This window comes from Rhinolophus sinicus, chromosome 1 (assembly GCF_057876585.1).
Source record: "Rhinolophus sinicus isolate RSI-liver-muscle chromosome 1, RSI-T2T, whole genome shotgun sequence".
Classification (NCBI taxonomy): domain Eukaryota; kingdom Metazoa; phylum Chordata; class Mammalia; order Chiroptera; family Rhinolophidae; genus Rhinolophus; species Rhinolophus sinicus.
Genome location: NC_142501.1, coordinates 122,925,151 through 122,943,686, shown reverse-complemented (window position 1 = coordinate 122,943,686; position 18,536 = coordinate 122,925,151). Strand labels below are relative to the sequence as shown.

General features: G+C 42.1%; 1 protein-coding gene across 1 annotated transcript in view; it reads left to right on the top strand.

The window, feature by feature from the left end:
• The window catches only part of LOC148759250 (phosphatidylinositol 5-phosphate 4-kinase type-2 alpha-like), a 76,758-nt gene that overhangs the window by 36,084 nt on the left and 22,138 nt on the right, over positions 1-18,536 (top strand). The window contains exons 2-4 of the mRNA XM_088793928.1: positions 2,114-2,227; positions 10,992-11,235; positions 12,631-12,734. Of these exons, the coding sequence (XP_088650054.1) occupies positions 2,114-2,227; positions 10,992-11,235; positions 12,631-12,734 (462 nt within the window). The remainder of the gene's footprint in view (positions 1-2,113; positions 2,228-10,991; positions 11,236-12,630; positions 12,735-18,536) is intronic.

Below are 18,536 nucleotides of genomic sequence, written 5' to 3'. Positions count from 1 at the left end.
GATCTGTCATCCCTGCCTTCAGGTTTCTGTCACTCACACACACAAAAATCCCTCTCCCCTTCTTTTCTTACACATATAAAATGAGCTGTGGAGTTGAGGCAGATATCTTAACCCTTAATACCCCCACCCACACACCCCCCACAACAGACAGAAACGCCCAAGTTGTCTAATTGGAGAAGCGCGATCCTTCTGCATCTCTGTTTTTGTGTGTACATAGATCTGGTTTCAGCCCTTTCTTCTGAGATGCTTCCAATGTTGTGTTTTGGACAATGCCCACCGCTGAATGAACTTGTTGAACTTCAGATCCTTGCATTTCCTTCACGGTGAAACTTCATTACGTTTAGAGTTCTACTGGAAGAAGAACTAAGGGACCAGTGTAATTGACTCAGACATTTAACATCCATGTGCTATCTTCACATTCAGGGGTTTCTTTTACATGTATTACATTATCGTTAAGGTATTAATGACAAATTTGGAGGGTTAGTTTACCAGGCCCCTCCTTCATTTCTGTGGAGAATGGCACTGCCTTTTTACTTCCTTAAGACTCTAGGATTTGGCATAAAAGTATTTGAAAGGAGACCAGTCTCCCCCCAAGAACTGAATTATTTATCTGTACATTTTAAATCCTCATGCCACCTTGTTTTCTGCCTACTTTCTTTTGTGTCTTTCATACTAGATTATAAACTCCTTTAGAATAGAAATGTTGATTAGTTCATTTTTGCATTTCTGTACATGACAGTCATTCAGTAACTGCTTATTGAATTGAATCTTTGGATTTCTGATCTTTGCTGTACCTGCTTTGCAAGGATAATTACTTTGCCAGTAGTTATATCAAATTCAAAATTACAAAACTGAAAACTTTCTCAAAGTTAAAATGAGTAGCAAAGCTACTGACTTGGAAATGCTAATATATATTCATATGTATATGTGCAGAAGGATGTGAGTAGTTTACTTACATGTGTATCCCTTAGAAAATAAGGAGAAAAAGTGAGTTCAGGCATCTGAAGGATGTTTCAGTAGGTTGCCCAGTGAGTTCTCTTTTATTGCGCTGAATAAGGAGGGAGGCAGTGAGGGGACCAGGAAGGAGAATAATGTTCTTTCCTTGGATTTTTTTCTTTTTTTCATTTAATCTCAGTTATGGAAAAAAGAGTCATTTAGACATTCATTATTATACTCAGAAAGGCAATATCTTATGCTGGATTCTTTTCAACTGGAATAAATAAGCTATGGTTAGCAGAAAGGAGGGGGGCAGTTTTGATTGGTCTTGAACTCTTCCAGAATGCAGGTTGCACCAAGTTAAATAGAATAATCAACACTATTTGAAAATTATATGCCTATAGTATCGTATAGCACAAGCTAGAGTTTTTTCTGCTTGTGACCCATGTTTTGATAGCCACCCATTATTCTGTGTTGGCCAACGTAAATAGTTTAGTTGTGAGCTCACCACCCTCTTGTTTATTTATAAAGGGTAGCATTTCTCATGTTAATATGTTCTATGCTAAAGGAAGACATTTTCCTTTGACATTATCCAACTGAAAACAGAATTTCCTTTTTGGTGGGGTGGTGAGCAGGCAGGCATGGAAGGGTGGATGGCTAACATATTCTCCGCAACGCAGAAATTAGATATGATTGTGGACGGTGCTCTTCTGAGACAAGATAACATGTTATTTGTAACATGAACCAGCAAAGGCTACTCCAAAGTGTGGGGGATATGGAGCTGGGTTGTACGTACCAGTAAGGAAATTGAGGGTTCCTGACATTCCAAGAATACAAATACTATACTTAGAAGACTTCTTGTAAGAAAGCAAATCTAAGAATGCAGTCCGTTCATACCTATGAAAACCATGAAATCTGTTACAAAAGTTTTGTAATATGGAATGAGTACCTCTGACACTTCACACCTAGTGGGAATGCTTCCAGCGGGCATAGCTCCCTAGTTCCCCCTTGCGGTACTCAAGCCACCTCACATTTCTTTGCCTTGGGTAAGACCTCGCAGTGAACAGGGCAAACTCAGTTTCCGGGGGCAGAAACTTAACCTCCAGGATTGGGAGGCATACGTGTTTTGTAGATTTCATTTATGCCACTTTCCCATTCTTTTCCTCATTTGTTTTAGGCCAAAGAACTGCCAACTTTAAAGGATAATGATTTCATTAATGAGGGCCAAAAGATTTATATTGATGACAACAACAAAAAGGTGTTCCTGGAAAAACTGAAAAAGGATGTTGAGGTAAGAAAAATCAATATAAAGGACAGCCCCATTGTATAAATGTCAACACTGTTGGTCTTTAGGAGCCTTTTAAACCATCTATTTTAATTTGCAAAAAGGCCAAAATATATATTGTACGTTATCCAAATCAGATATAAGCAGGTGCATCTCGTATGGGATCTGGTTTGAAAAAGAAGTGTGCTGGTTCAGCAGCTCCCTCCTTTAGGTGACAAACAAAAGAAAGTGCCTGCTATCTTCTGATGGGTAACCCCACCCTCGGGTTTCCACAGTCTTTGTTGGTGGGGCTAGCCTGTGCTGGTGGGGATAGCCTGGGTGTAGTTAAAACTCATTCAGACTGACCGCCCACGGGCACCAGAGTTGGGTTGGAGGGGAAAGGCTGCATTCTGTCAAACAGCAGAGCATTTCAAAAACAAATGTTTAGTAACTATTTGAATTTGGGGTTTCCTCCATCGACTCCACAAATTGATGTTAGTAAACACAGCCTCGATCACTTAAAGCTTCACTATTTCCACCAGCCTCTATGAAACTAGCATCATTAGCGCCATTAAACCAGCCTTACGGCATCATGGGAACAGCACAAGGGCAGTTTGGATACCAGGGTCATGGGGGATTGTTGTGGAAAATAAAATACTATGTGGAAATGGGCTTTAAGTCTATAATGAATTGGTTTTCTTTTTAAATACTTTTTTTTTGTTTAAGGATTAAAAATATACTTTTTTCTTTCCCCTTGTTTGGTTTGGTTTTGTTTTGTAAAGTCATAACAGCTGTCCTGTTGGACTTCCTTATATAATTCTTTTCGAAATAAATTCAGGAAGAAAGTTATTTTCTTGAAATGTGTTAGATCACAAGACAGTGCAAAGAGAATTCTCATTTAGACAGTTACTAAACTACATTTTTCTTAGCAGTTACTTTTGTTTATATGTTCGTATATGTGTGTGTGTGCTTTTATTTTTCTTTTTACTTTGAAATACAGTTCTCTGAATACCACTACAGATCTGCTACTTAACGGCTTTGTGGATTTTCTTTTTCATGTCATTGAACAAAAGCAATTAAAATGAATTGAGGCAAAGAATTGGATCGTATTCCCCATGAGGACAGAAGCAGCATTACAGTTCCTTTTTAATCTTTTAACATCTCTTTCATTGTAAGACACTCAGACTGACCAAGTTAGCTCATAATTAGTTTTGGTCATCAATTATTTTAATTTTGAAAATTTACATTATATATACTAAACCATGTATATACTTGGTTTAGAACCTAAATATTGGTTATTTGTGAAAGATATGTGTCTACTTAAAATAAAAAGTAGACAATAAGTGTTTGCTTTTATCATGTAACATTTTTCCTCCAGTCTTTCATTAGTGAGCATTTACTTTTCCTCAGTTGTTAGTGGTTACTATTAAAATGTGTACTAGTTAAGCATTTCCTTTCGTTTGGGGTTAACTTGATCTAACTGATAACTAACCATAGGTAGACATACCCTCTTTTGGATTTTTATTCATTAATCAGCAAATCTTTGATCCTGAGAATAACATTGTTTTAGCAATTATGGTAAATGGTCCTTAGGGTTATCTGTGATGTGCCAGAAAATTGTTTTCATTTTTTTCCTTGTTGGCTGTTTATTACTATATGATAGACTCCAGAAATACTGTAACAGAAGCAGTTCAGATTTACAGTTGAGTTACACAAGAATCCTCTTAACCCTTTTGTTGTCTCTAATAATGTCATTGATTAAAGGATTTGGATAGTTTAATCCCTTACATAGCTCTCACACTTAGCTGTTTTGTTGAAATAGAAGCAGGGCATAAAGAATTCTTTCATTTTTAAAAATTCTCAATGGTTGATAAAAGTGTCTTTAGTTTTGAAATTCATGCTGAAGCATCATTAAATTTTTAAGCAGGTAATTATGGTGAAGTAGCTTGACACCTGATCTTGCTAATGAGGCTAGAATTTAATCTAGTTTACCTTCTTCATCAGTTTCATGCTCTCTAATTTAGCTGACTGGCCTATTTGAGTACAGTTTGAGGGGAGTGGGGGTAAGGGAGTAATGGAGGGGTTGGTTTTTACTTGCTTCAAGTAAAAGATGGGTTTATTACAGCTCAACAAATAATCTGTTTTTGTAGAAAAAAAGAATTGTCATTTGAGAATCTAGCTCCTTTTTTTCTGCAATTAAAATTGTATTTTATTTGTGCCAGAAAAAGTACTTTAGTTCATAGCTAAATATATGTGAGCCCTTTTCTCCAAAAGGAAGTGCTCTATGGGGGGTGAAAATCACTTTTGCCTTCTGACCTGCCTGTTGTCAGCTCTGATCATGATCATGGACTCCTCTCATTGGTCCACACTGGGAACCAAATGTCACACAATGTAAAACTGTGCTCTCCCTGTGTGTCTGGGAACGCCCCTAACACAGCGCCTCTCAATGATGGTTCCACAACCTTGGCAATGGGTGGGAGGGAGAGGGTGGCAGCCAACATTTACAGAGCCTGGAGAGCTTAAGTCCTTCCCGTGCAGTCATTAGCTCTTTTCATTCTTACAACTTCTTGAGGATGAGTGCCGTTATTATCCCAGTACAGGGATGAGAAAACTGCATCCAGAGACACTATGTAATTTGCTCAAAGACACACAACTACTAAATTCAGTCCAGGATTTAAGGCCTTCAGAGGTCACGCTCCTAAACTGCTCTGATATAAAATGCAAATTAAAAATGTTTGTGAGTACAGTTCAGAATTTGTTTTCTGATAAATGCCCCAAAGGAGGATTACTATAACTTTTAACAAGTGATAAAATGTAACTCTTAAAAAGGGCTGGTTGGATTTTAATTCTAGGTCACAGATGTGTTAGGGTAATTCAGTAGAGCAATGTGTTCATAAAGTTAGCAAAGAAACTAAATTTAAATCTGTTATGAAGGAGAGTTTATTAATGGGCCTTTTGTCACATACTTTTCTGGAAGGGTTTGTGACAGGGCTCATAAAGATCTTGAGGAAGGTCCTAGCTCGAAGATGTGGCATAATGAGGAACTAATTATGAAGGAATCAGATTAGACAGGATATTCTGAGGGACAAAGAGGCTGATCAAAGATCTGTCAGATAATTAGCAAGAAATTGGAAAAGAAGAAAAGGAGGGGACCTAAAGATTATAAAGATTTAAAACTCTTCATGCTTTGAAATCTTATGTACTTTAAAGAAATCAATAAATTTGAATCAGAAGCTTAAAGGGATGAACAGAAACTGAGCAAATATGTATTAAGTTCCTAATGTGAGCTGGAGGCAGAACCCAACAGTGGAGCCCTTGATCCCTTTCTCTCCTTTCAACCTACAATCTTCCAATCCACGGTAGTTTTGTGGTACCCAATAGGAATGTTTTCCTAACAAGAATCTCAGATTTATTGCCACATTTCATTTCACCCTACTTCAGAAGAGATTTCAAAGTTTGTGAAGATAAGCCGTTTGTGAGATAAGAGCTAGTGAATCAGTGGTCGTTTCCACGTGTTTGTCCTGTCGGCCCACCTAATGTACAGTGTAAATTGCACGCTTGATGAAAACAGGCCTTCTACTGTACTGGTAACGACACGGACAATTATAATGACAGCTCCCTTTGTTACAGGTTTCATTGCCTCAGCTGCATTATCTCTTTCCCATCTTTTCCACACCGCTATGAGTTAAGTAGTATTGTCCCGTTTTATAGTTAGAATAACTGTGGCTCAGAGAGGTGAACTCATTGACAAGACACAGAGCTAGTGAGTGAGAGAAATAAGATTTAACGTCCCATCTGCCTCCAAACCTATACTCTTTTCATTTTTAAGAGTATCTGATGCTTTAATTAAAGAATAACAAACGGCTCACCCTTACCAGCAAAACCCTTACTCCTAACCACTGTGCTGTCCTTGGTCTTTCCCCTTTCTACTTCAGGCTCACAGATCTGGGCCTGCAGTTGGTTTCCCTGATCTTCTGGAAGTTTCAGAACAGCTTCTTACCTAGAAATGCATTTTTCCTTTTGTGATGGTTTAGTAGGCAGGACTGGGAGCTAACTTCACTTCTATTTATTGGGTACAATTGTTTTCCTTATTGGAAGAGGAGCCTGAGCAGTGGTCTGACCGCAGAGAAGAGGCCCAGGAAAGGAACTGGGGGCCTGCATGATACGGGGAGCAGCACAGATGCAAGCGGAAGGCGTGGGCCTAGGGCGGCGGTCCAGCCCCAGAGGGCACTCCTTCTCTGTCTGACCCTTGGCAGGTTAATTACAGGCAGCCCCTTACTTTCGTCCGTGAAGCACACGTGTAAGGGAGCTGTCTGAAAGTTAAACATAGACCTACGTGTTACAGAGAGATCTGTTCTGCAGAGCAAAGACACGGTGTAGGTGGTCATTTTGCTTCCAAAAGGTGCTGCCTCTTGCAGTCCCAAACAAAGGCTTTTTGGTGTCATTTTGTTCTTTGTTTTCATTTGGTTGGTGTAGTTATTTCTTGGAGGAAAGGGTTAGGGGCAATTAGGGGGAATTAAGGAGGACTGGGGAAGGAGAAGCAGGCATCTCAGTCACTTGTTCAGTAAATATCGAGTACCCACCATCACTTCCTGGGGGTCAGGAATGCAGTGAGGGCACAAACAGCCGGAGCCCCTGCCCTTGTGGGGCTGCCGTGTTTAGGGAAGACAGCAGTTACTCAGATCATCTGACAAGATGAATGTGCCGCTAAGCCAAGTGTCATTAGGGAAAGTGTACAGTGCTATATATGCTCATGTTTGGGGATGTGGCCTAGGCAGGATCAGGAAAAGCCTCCTGAGCAAGTGCCCCTGCAGCTGAGACCGGGTGGTTGAGTGGGAGGTAGTGGAGGAAGGTGGGAACAGGATTCAAGACGGCCCGGGAGGTGATGGGGCCAAACTAGCCCAGTCCCCTGGCCCATGTTAGAGTTTGTTTCTGCCTTTTGAGAAATGGGACACTGTTGGAAAGGTCCTAAACAGGGGTGTGATGAGGTCAAATTTGCGTTTTGGAAAAATGTTCCCTTTCCAGAGGGCTGGAGGGAGAAGTTCCTGCAACATCCATTCTTTCCCACTTTCCAGAGACCTTCCAAGGGCCCAGAGGAACAGGGATGGTTAGAAGGGGGTCTGTGTCCCACCACCACATGAGGTGCGCAAGACAAGGCCTGGCCAAGCCCCCACCCACCCTGCACCCCCACACACACATGGACTCTGGGGGGAGATGTTGCCACCTGGCAATACAGTGTCCCAGCTATACCCGGATCTCTGGAGGGTGTCCAGGATGGGCTGTGTGTGGGGGTGGGGAGCAAGAAGCAAGCCAGAGAGAGGCCCCAGATAAAGGGGCTGGGGCAGGCTTCAGCTAGGCGTGGGAGGCACTGGACGAGACAAAGGAGGCACTACCCTGTTCCCTAGGAGCCCAGAGGCTGAGCTCAGCACCAGACATAGCCTCCTGGGAGCCTGAACGACAGACAGACGGGGCAGATGCAAGGCCTCTAGTTAGCATCCTGCCCTTCGGACCTCCTGGGGGTCAGAGATATGACTGTATATTCCTAATGCAGTATTTCCCACATGGCTTTTGTTTCCAGAACACTGGGCCCACAGGGTGCTGGAAAGGGGGAGAGCAGATTCCGTGATCACATGTCATGCGAGGCCTGCTGCTGGCGACACCCCTCTCTGGAGACCAGCACTTACTCACTTTGGGCGGTCCTCCTCCTCCTCAGAAACCATTTGATTTGTTTAACTCATTATTTCCCTACCAGTGTCATGAAGAACAAGATTTGGGGAAAGCTGCCTTAATGCAGCTTCCAGAGGCAGCGTAATGCAGTATAAAGAACATGAGCTTTGAACATGGGATCCTGAATCCACTACTTCTTAGTGTTGAATCCTTGGGCAAGATTTTTTTAATCTGTCTGAGCCTGTTGTCTGTCTCACACAGGGATCCAACTGCAGGCCTCCTGCCAGACCAGCTGTCTTTACACCCCAGGGCTCTTAGTTCTCTTCCCGATCATGGGCCCGTGGGGAGCAGAATGGGTAACCGAGATCCTGTACCTGGCTGCGTGACTGGATCTGTGTTGGTAATGGATTCAAATACTTTATGGTATTAGGATTGTCTCGAGATTGGCAAGGTCATGCCCACAAACGTGTTCCTTGGCCAGATGCACCATGAAGCCCAGCGGCTGCCAGGATGACATGGCCTCTGACCACTGGAGAGGAAGTCTGGTTGAGGGAACTGGAAGTGGCAAGTTGCTTCTGTGATTACTGTAATGGGGGAGTGTGGGGAAAGCAGTGGCTCAGAAAACTATTCAAGACTTGAGAATCAGCATTAGGTTTTCTTTGTTCTTTAAATAGAATAAGTATCACCTTTATTTTTCCCCCAGCTTTGTTTGTTTTACAAACAAAATTGTAAGCTATTTAAAGTATACAATGTGATTGATACTATATGTATCTGTTGTGAAAGGATTATCCCCACTGAGTTAATTAAATTAGCATTCATCACCTCACATGTTTACCTTTGTGTATGTGAGAACATTTAAATCCTACTCTCTTAGCAAATCTCAATTATACAATACAGAGTTACAAACTTTGGTCACCATGATTTACATTAGATCCTCAGACCTTATTCATCTTATAAGTGAAAGTTTATATCCTTTTACCGACCTCTCCCTATTTCCCACACCTCCCCAGCGCCTTGCAACCTCCATTCCACTCTGTTTCTATGAGTTTGACTTTTTTTCTTAGATGCCACATGTTATACCATGCAGTATATGTCGTTCTGTGATGGCTGGCTCATTTCACAGTGTAATGCCCTCAAGGTCCATCCATGTTGTTGCAAATGACAGGCTTTCCTTCTTTTTAAGGCTGAATAATATTTCAGTGTGTGTGTGTGTATGTGTGTGTGTGTGTGTGTACACACAGCTTCTTTATCCATTCATCACTGATGGACATTGAGGTAGTTTCCATGTCTTGGCTATTGTGAATAATGCTGCAGTGAACGTGAGGGTGCAGACACTGCTTCAAGATAATGGTTTCACTTTCTTTGGTTATATACCCTGAAATGGGTTGCTTGATCATGTGGTAGCTCTAGTTTTAACTTTCTGAGGCCTCTCCTTATTGTTTTCCATAGTGGCTGTTCCAATTTACAACCCTACCAACTGTGTACAAGGGTTCCCTTTTCTCCAACACTTGTTATTTCTTGCCTTTTTGATAATAGCCATTCTAATAAGTGTGAGGTGATATCTCTTTGTGGTTTTATTTTTAGTTCCCTAATGATTAGTGAGGTTGAACCCCTTTTCAGGTACCTGTTGGTATTTCAGCACTATTTTTTGATAAAGGGTTTGCTTTTATCAATTTTCAAGTATTAGGCTCCTCTTACTTTGCTTAAAGATTTGTGTGATTTCTCTTTTTCTGAGTTCAAAACAAATGGGGAAAATTAAGCCTAGCCCCAGGGGACTCATAGGGAGAAATGAGAGAGAAATGGGAACTGAGGGAGGGATAAGCAGGCAGGAGCACACCTGGGCTGGTGACAACCCAAGGCATTAGGAAACAGCTGCAGTGTGCGGTCCTCTCCTCGTCTTTAAGGGAGCAGGCCTTCTCTTTCAGCTCGGAGACAGAGCTGCTTCCCAACTGGCTTGGGAGAAAGTAATGGCTCTGCAGATCTCCGAAAATTGATTTCATTTCATTTCAGCCGGATCTTCAAGACCCATAATTTCAAGACCTTGTGTAAGGAAGTTCATTTCTTAAATTCTATCAGAGTATCCTGAGGCCCATCAGCTGCTCTGCATCACTGAGCGAGGCTGGCACCAAATCCTTCAAGAGTCAGGGTGACATGCCTTTTTGGACCATGAGCCCAGGATCTGAGCAGCATTGGTCCCTGTGCAGAGCCAGCCAGCTGGGGATTAGGGAGCCCTTTAGTTCCAGCCAACAGAAAGGCTGCCACATTTTGCCCTCAATAATACTATCCACATTTGAATCGATCGATTAGTATGGTGTGCTTAAGGTCATGTGCCTGGGTGCATCTACTAAAAAAGAAGAAAAGAAAAATATGACATGGAAAGTCAAAAAAGAACTTGGCAGGAGGAGTGGCCAAACCCCAGAGCTGGGCCTTGCCCCACATTACGTTCTCGCCATGGCTGGAACAGGACAGGCAGGGAGAACAGGAACCTGGGCTGGTGCAGCCTCATGGAGAGCGAACCACCTTCTGCATCTTGTTCTCCTTGCTTCCATCAGAAGGAAACGTGAGCAGGACAGAAGGACTGTGTTATTCACCAGAGCACTGACATGGACATTTGCTGGTTGATTGGAACATTTGGACTTTTACTTATTGGTGATGAACAGCATAGTAATCTCAGCGGCGTGTACTGACTTTCAAAGTGCTTTCACAAACCATTCTGAGACTCTGCTGGCAGCTACTTGGGAGGTCCCTGGTTTTTCCCATTAGCCAGTGTTAATTGTTGGGAGAAACGTTCTCTTCCCTCCCTCAGGGTCTTTTTCTGCCAGTCTTGCTCTCTGTTCTTTGGCATAATCCAACTGACATGTGATGAATGCATTCCTCTCAGCATCCAGCTTTGCATTTTAGGGAAAATAATACTAGCTCTGAACCAGCCCAAAGCGCGAGGCGTCATTTTTGGCCAGAGAAACTGCCTCATAAAGGAGGCTCCCGGCCGCCTCAGGAAGACCCTCTTCTTGCTTCTGCCGCTCCTTCACTCACAGCTTCCCCCATGTGCATTTTTTTTAGCTTGTTTTCTTTAAATCTGGGTTCTGTTTAAACATACCTGACCCTGTCGCCTCCTGCTCTCCAGTTTCTTGCCCAGTTGAAGCTCATGGACTACAGCCTGCTGGTGGGAATCCACGATGTGGAGAGAGCCGAGCAGGAAGAGGTGGAGTGTGAAGAGAATGATGGGGAAGAGGAGGGAGAAAGTGATGGCACCCACCCTGTCGGAACCCCTCCAGACAGTCCCGGAAATACGCTCAACAGCTCCCCACCCTTGGCTCCAGGGGAGTTCGATCCAAACATTGATGTTTATGGAATTAAATGCCATGAAAGTAAGCTGAGTTACTATCAACTCTTTTTACCTATGAAGCAGTTTGGTGTGTGCCTTACCTACCAATAATCACAACCCCAGTTTAAAGTATACTGCTTTGCAAGCCTCATTCTCCAGAGTCCCAAGTAATTGATTTGGGGACAAGGGTATATTAAAGGTAACGTAATCCCTGGTTTTAAAGTATAATGTGATGAGGTCCTTGAATCTTGTGATGTTGGGGGAATAGAGTGATGTAACACAAACTATGTTACATATACAACATACATATACACGTACTTACACGTACTTATATATGGATAACGTATATAAGAAATATTTTTAAATTTTTCTCTGAGCTATCTCTTTTTTATGTGAATCTAAAGTGTCATAAATCTATCTTGAGCCCTGGTCCACTCTGAACCTCATGTGGACATCCTGTAGGACAGTCATCTCATCTCAGCCAGCCCTTCCTTCTCAGAGAGCTGAAGCCAGCCCAGGATGTGGAGCGAGAATCTCTGGTTTGCTGCTGTGTGTGTCCTCTGCTTTTCCTCCCATTAAGGGGTCTGTGGCCCTCTTGTCCAGAGTGGGATCTATTTTAATCCTAAACATCTGGGCAGTTAGATATCTGAAAGAATATTACATTCTACCATACCTAGTTATACATAAAATCCTGAAATATATACATATATATACTAGCGATAAGGTAAGAGCAGGCATGTTTTTTTGAGTAATGAAAAGTATGATTCATAATTGTTTTTTTAAAACTCTCATATGGCATATCAGCCGAGTGAATTTGAGGTATGTTTTTATTTTGCTCACCAAATTGTTTTTTCAACACAGAAAAATCAGATATAGTCAAATGTACTTTTCTCATTCTTTATAATTGAAAGAGCATCATATTTGTGGAAATGTACAGAAAATAGATATTGTACATGACATATGCCTTTATCCAGTTCTGATACTAGATCCAATGAGAATGAGGAACTAGCATCTAATTAGGAATTAGCATCTAATGATGGAAAAGGCTTAAGTAACATACTGCTTCTACTTGTTTTATAGAATGTTTTAAAAATAAACACTGTCTTTACACCAAAGCAATTCACAGTTATTTTAAAAATGCAGATTAACAAAAAATAAAAACACTCCATCTCACGTTTGGAGATGGAGTTAATATCCTGGGGTTATATTCTTTTTTCACTTTTTAAATTGAGAGGGAATTGGGTACAGAGACTTAATAGGGACATGCAGGAGTTACATGGAATCTTCAAAAGCTTCTGTTGCCTTTGTGTTTGGACTCTTCCAATCTCCAGTCCACCAAGTCCCTCACCCTCCCATGCTCCTTCTTCCCTCAGCAGGCAGCTCATGACTTTTCCAGTGTTGTCATTTATGCCCCAACTTTGCTCTCATCCGTTTACAGACTCACCTAGGAAAGAGGTGTACTTTATGGCAATTATTGACATTCTGACTCATTATGATGCAAAAAAGAAAGCTGCCCACGCTGCAAAAACCATTAAACATGGCGTAAGTATCTCTGTTTTCTTCCTTCTCTGTTCCTGGGCCCTTGATTGTCTGTAGTACAGGGACCAGCTCCAGGCTGCTCCTTTCCACTGAGCTGCTCCAAGTCCGTCAGTGGGTCTCATTCCCTGCGGAGGGCTGAGTGCAAGACTCAGACTCAGACAATGTCCCTGCCCACGCTGCTCCCAGGACTGCCTAGGCTTTTGGCAAGTCACTTAAACTCAGCGGTGTCTCTTCTTTTTACACACCGGGGATATTCACAGACACGTGCATCACTAGAATATTATACAAATACTTTTTTATTTGAAAAATGTTTCAAAGATAAAAGTGCTAAAGATAGTTAAGTGTTTTAGTATGAAATGTTCAGACCTGAACTACTATTACCTGCTTCAGACACTTCCAAAATATGCAGTATTGTATTTCTTTTCTCACAGTGATTGTATTTTTTCTATGACAGAAATCTTTCAAATGCCAGGTCAAAATTTAGTCATCTGAATTCCTTCCCTTTGTTGTGCTTGCTCAGAATTATCGCTATTCCTCGCCTATATTAACTTGTTGAAGCCCCATGACAAGCCTGGGAGGGGTACTAGGGTGTCCCTGTTTATCAGTTGAAGACATGGAGGAAGAGCGCTTAAGTGGTAACGTGTCAGGATCACATCACTAGGAAGTGACAGAGATGGGATTGCTCCCCAGGTCCTAGCCCGGCCCCAGCTCTATGCTAGTCGTACCCCCTGCCCCACCAGCGCACCCCACCTGACTGGCTATAGTTCTCAAGTCGTGGGTGACCATTATGCTGTATTGTAGGGATTGATTTTGGCTTTCCAGGTGCACTAAACAAGCCATAGGGCCCATCCCACAAAGATGAACTCCTGCCCCGGCTGGTTCACACTAGAAGGAGAGGGGCCACCCTGGCAAACTGTGTAGAGCAACCCAGATACAGCAGAACATCAACTTCTATTGACACGTTGCGTACAGATCACGAGAATCTTTGTTTTTTCTGAGCCATGAGTTAAGGACGGATAATGAGAATTCTCGTTTTTACTGTTGACTCTTTTTACTTTGCATATTTTATTGAATTATTTGTAGAATAATTATTTATAGAATAATTTATTTGTAGAATCTATTATTTATAGAAAAATAATAAATGATATAGAAGCATTTACACTTTAAAGAGAAGAGTGCATTTTAAAGTAGTTTCTTTTAAAAACCTGCCGGAACAGAGGGGTATGAGAGATTTAAACCCCGCTGTACGCAACGTGTTAAAGGCTCTTTTTCTCTATTTTAAAACCAAACAAGCTTCCCAGCAGTGGAATCAGCCTAAAACCATATTCCATTTGCCACAGAAATATCAGTCACTTCATCACCAACTATTTACTGTGTTCCTGCTATGTGTATAGCACAGACCAAGACCTCACCCAGCCCACTGACCACATTAGAAACCCTGACTGAGTAAGACAGGCGGGTACACAGTAGCTCTCACCTAGCGGTTGGCATCACAATCTTCTGAGTACCATTTGTAACCATGTGCAAGCCAGATGCACCATCCCCTTTCCCTGATTCTGAGTCCAGTTCAGGAGCTTGAGCGACAGGTCTCTAAAAGGCTCCATGGTTATTCTGATGCTCACGTCTGGTTGAAAACCATGGGTGTACAGGTTCCTCCACTATCCGAAAGCAGAGCATTCCCATGAAATGTTTCATAAACCAAAATGTGTAAAGCGAAGAAGCAATTGCCACTAATTTATATGGAAAATTTTTTGAGTATTCCCAGACCTCACAAAATAACCTGCCAAATACATTTAATTACATTCAGTTTTACACAAAGTGTAACACCCTTATGAGCTCTTAGACTTTTCTGATACCTTAGGTCCCTTTTGCTAACAGGTGCACAGAGCAAATCGAGATAAAACACAGGTGCTCAGACACAGTGCAAAGCTCTGGCGCTTGGTGCCGAGATGCTGAGTGTGGTTCCCGGGGAAGGAGCCTGGTGGGACTGTTGTCGCTGCTCGGGGTTCGTGTTGCCTCTCTAAGGGCTAGTTGCAGAAAAAATGCTGTACCTGTTTTCACTTTTCACCTTTTTTGTAAAAGCAGAAATCATTTTTGGATTTCTTTTGGTTAGCCAAAACAGCTACTAAGATGGGTCTTTTGTAAAAGTGAAGTGGCATAACCAGAAACTTGGAAGAGTAGGGGGTACCTGTATTATAAAGACAGACCTGGGGTTGGAGTCCCCATTTCACCTTTCCCTGTTGTGTGAGCCTGAGGAAACACTTTGGAGCTTCAGTTCCCCCCAGCTGATAAAGGGGTCCTAATGCCTTGCTGTTTCCCCCCACAATTGTGGGAGGAACAGCCTGAACACTGGGAGATGCTCTGTGTTGTTCCCGTCTCTCCTCAAACCTTCTGTACTATTCTATTCCATATAGAATCGGAAATGTACCATAGCAAACATGGCTCCATTTTCATCTCCCCGGTAAGTCACCAGGCTGGTAATACACCACTTGGCCTATAATCGTACGCAGTTTGCAAGAACAAGATATCGCTCTTTACAAAGGAATGTTGTGTTGAGCTACGGCTGGGAACCATTCCCAAGGCCTGGGCTCCTCCATACAGATCCCAGCGGCCCAGGCCAGGCATGGAAATGACATGCTCCCCAGTGAGCATGGGTGTCTAAAACAAGCACATGGTGACTTAGTAAAACTCTGGTGTTCCTCTTTGCAGCTCAGGCCCCTGGCTAGTAAATATCTTGGGACCGCTCCCCTCTCACAATAGGAAAACCCCTCCTGAGCCACTGTGAGGGGCCCAGCATCCTTGCTCCAAGCAGGTCTTTGTGAGGGGCAACAATGGCATCCCCAGGCCCTGTGCTTGATGGAAGCCAGCCCCTGCCTCTTGGGGAGATGCAGTCAGCGTCTGGTTCGGGTGTCGGAAAGAGCCCAGGCAGCTACTGTGGAACCTACTGTTGCTGCCGCTGAGCGTATCTTAGAGCACTGGACTGCTTACGTTGGTCCAGAAAGATGCACACAGCCCTTACATCATTGGCATCGGAGTTTCCCTTTAGCCGAATGTTGAGGGTGTGTCATTCTCAAGGTATCCCCAATCTGCTCCCTTGAAAACCAAAAGCATTGTCCCCATGGCTTCTGAATGTGGGCCACACCCACTGCACTGTTGGATCGGAGCACCCCAAATGTGGCTAGTTTGATTTTTTTTTAAGTCGCAACCGTCACAGTGTACGTATGTGATAATAGCATGTGTTGTTTCCGCCGCTCTTTGCCTCCTTTTCACACACAGATCCCTAAGAACCCTGATTATTCAGACACACTGTCCAAATCCAAGGCATTCTGAGTTATGTTTTAAGAGCAGAAGCTGCACAGATTTGAGAATGATTAGTTTTATGTTCAGCAAGATACTGACTAATAATTGTGTCATATTCCTCTCCTTTAAAACTGCCCAGGCTGGTGCGGAGATCTCGACCGTGAACCCAGAACAGTATTCAAAGCGCTTTTTGTACTTCATTGGCCACATCTTGATGTAACCTCCTGCACAGCCTCAGACAGACACGAGCACGGGAAGGACAGGGGTGGCTTCCGTGTAGGAAACATGAAAACCAAACTCAGTGAAGTACCCCTCCGCGTTTACATCTTCAGGCCAAGATGACTGATTTGGGGGCTACTCGCTTTAACAGCTACCTGATATTTCCCAGCATCGTTCTGGCTATTTCTGACGTGTGTGTGCGCGCGTGTGTGTATGTGTGTGTGTGTGTACGCACATGAATCTTCAAAATTAATTGATTGATTGATTAATGAAAACTGACCAGCTTCAGAGTATGTTTGGGCAACGACCAACTGTAGACAGATGAACGAATGAACGAATGAATAAGCAAATGTAGGGGGGCGGGGGAGAAGGAAATGCATGTCAGACCAAGCGTGTTGGCATCACTTTTGGAAATAGTGGTTAAGAGTTAAGTGCAAGAGATTAGGAACTGCATATGATGAGGTAGAAATGTACGTGTATAATGTATGTAATGAAGTGGGGTTGTGAAGAGAAGGCAAGGCCAAGAGGTTGAACATGGACTTAAACTCTGGAGTTCTTAAACATCAGTGGACTCTAAAGTTCCCCAGCACCACTGCAGGTGACTATTCTAGGAATTTTAAATTAGCACACTCACTAGGATGGATATAATAAAAAAATTTTTTAAAAGACAATGGCAAGTGTTGGTGAAGATGTGGAGGAATTAGACCTTCAAACACTGTTGGTAGAAATGTAAAATGATGCAGCCACTTTGGAAAACAGTTTGGCAGTTTCTCAAGGTTACACATAGGTCACCATGACTCAGGAATTACACTTCTAGGTATATACCCAAGAGAAGGGCTGCATTCCTTCTGAAGTCAAAGGAGAATCCATTTCCTGCTTTTTCCAGTGTCTAGTGGCTTCCTGTGTTGTGGACTTTTTGGTCCTTCTTTAATCTTCAAAGCCAGTGGTGTAGCATTTTCAAATACTCCCTCCCTCCCCCACTCCTCTTCCTCTGACTCTGCTTCTGTCATCACAGCTTCTTGATTAAATTAGCTAGTGGTCTGTCTATTTTGTATATTTTTCCCAAAGAAGCAGAATTCTGATTAATGGATTTGATCTACCATTTTTCTGTTTTCAGTCTCATTAATCTCTGCATTTATCTTTATTATATTTTTGAGTTTTCTTTTGGTATATTTTATTGGGGTTTTTTTCTAGATTTTTAAATTGGGACTCTAGTTCATTTACTTTCATTTTTAATTTTACTTGATGTGGTGTTTAGGGCTATGAATTTTTTTCTGATCATTGCTTGTTATACATAGAAGTCATACACTCTTCGTTTATAGACTTTTCATTATGATTTTCAGAAATTCTGTACTTTTTGTTTATATTTCCCATTTAACCCAAGAGATTAGCAGAAATTTTTTTTAAATTTCCAGGTGGAAGTGCCTTTTTTGTTTTTAGTTTTGTTTTTAATTTCTAGCTTCATTGTACTGTGTACCAAAACTGTCAGTAATATTTCACTTTGATGAAACCTATCAATGTCTTCTTTGTGCCCTAATATATGATCACTTTTCAGGAATGTTCACATGTACTTAAAAAGAAGGTATATTCTCTATTACCAGGGAGTAGTGTTTGATATATATCCAAAGGATCCTAAGACCCAAGGTGCACGATTCACTCTAGTGATCCTGTTTACTGGAGTCCACAGTAACTGCACATCCCAGTTTTTGTTTCTTTGTTCAAGTTTATATACACTTCCGCATGGCCAGAGACCCCCACCACCTTTACATGCTATCACTCAACTCTCAACTTCACTCAAGGGTTCCTCTGTTGTCAGATCAAAGACAAAGTTTTCATTCACCTCTTTCTAATGACCCACAGTTCAAATTTTCCTGTAGTCATTTACATCATAAACCTGGCTAGTGTGTGTGATATCCACATCCCAAAACACCTGGTGCCCTGGGGCAGGCTCAGTGCCACCATGCAGCTCCAGCCCAGAATCTAATAGAAGGTCACAGCTGCCATCTTGCCTGGCTGACCCCTGACCTGGCTCGCTGATGCCTGCACACTCTTTTTATCATTTAGTAGGCATCCCTTGACTCCCATTATGCATATGGCAACATATAATTTTATTCTACTTTCCTCTTTCCTTTCTCCTACTATTTTGATTTGTATTCTTTCTACTTTTTCATTACATGTTTATATGCTATTCTTATACTCATAAACCCACCCTTAATTTAGCCTTGGCTCTACAATTAAGTATAGAAAATGACATCAGTCCTTTTACCATAGTTTCCTCAATCATCT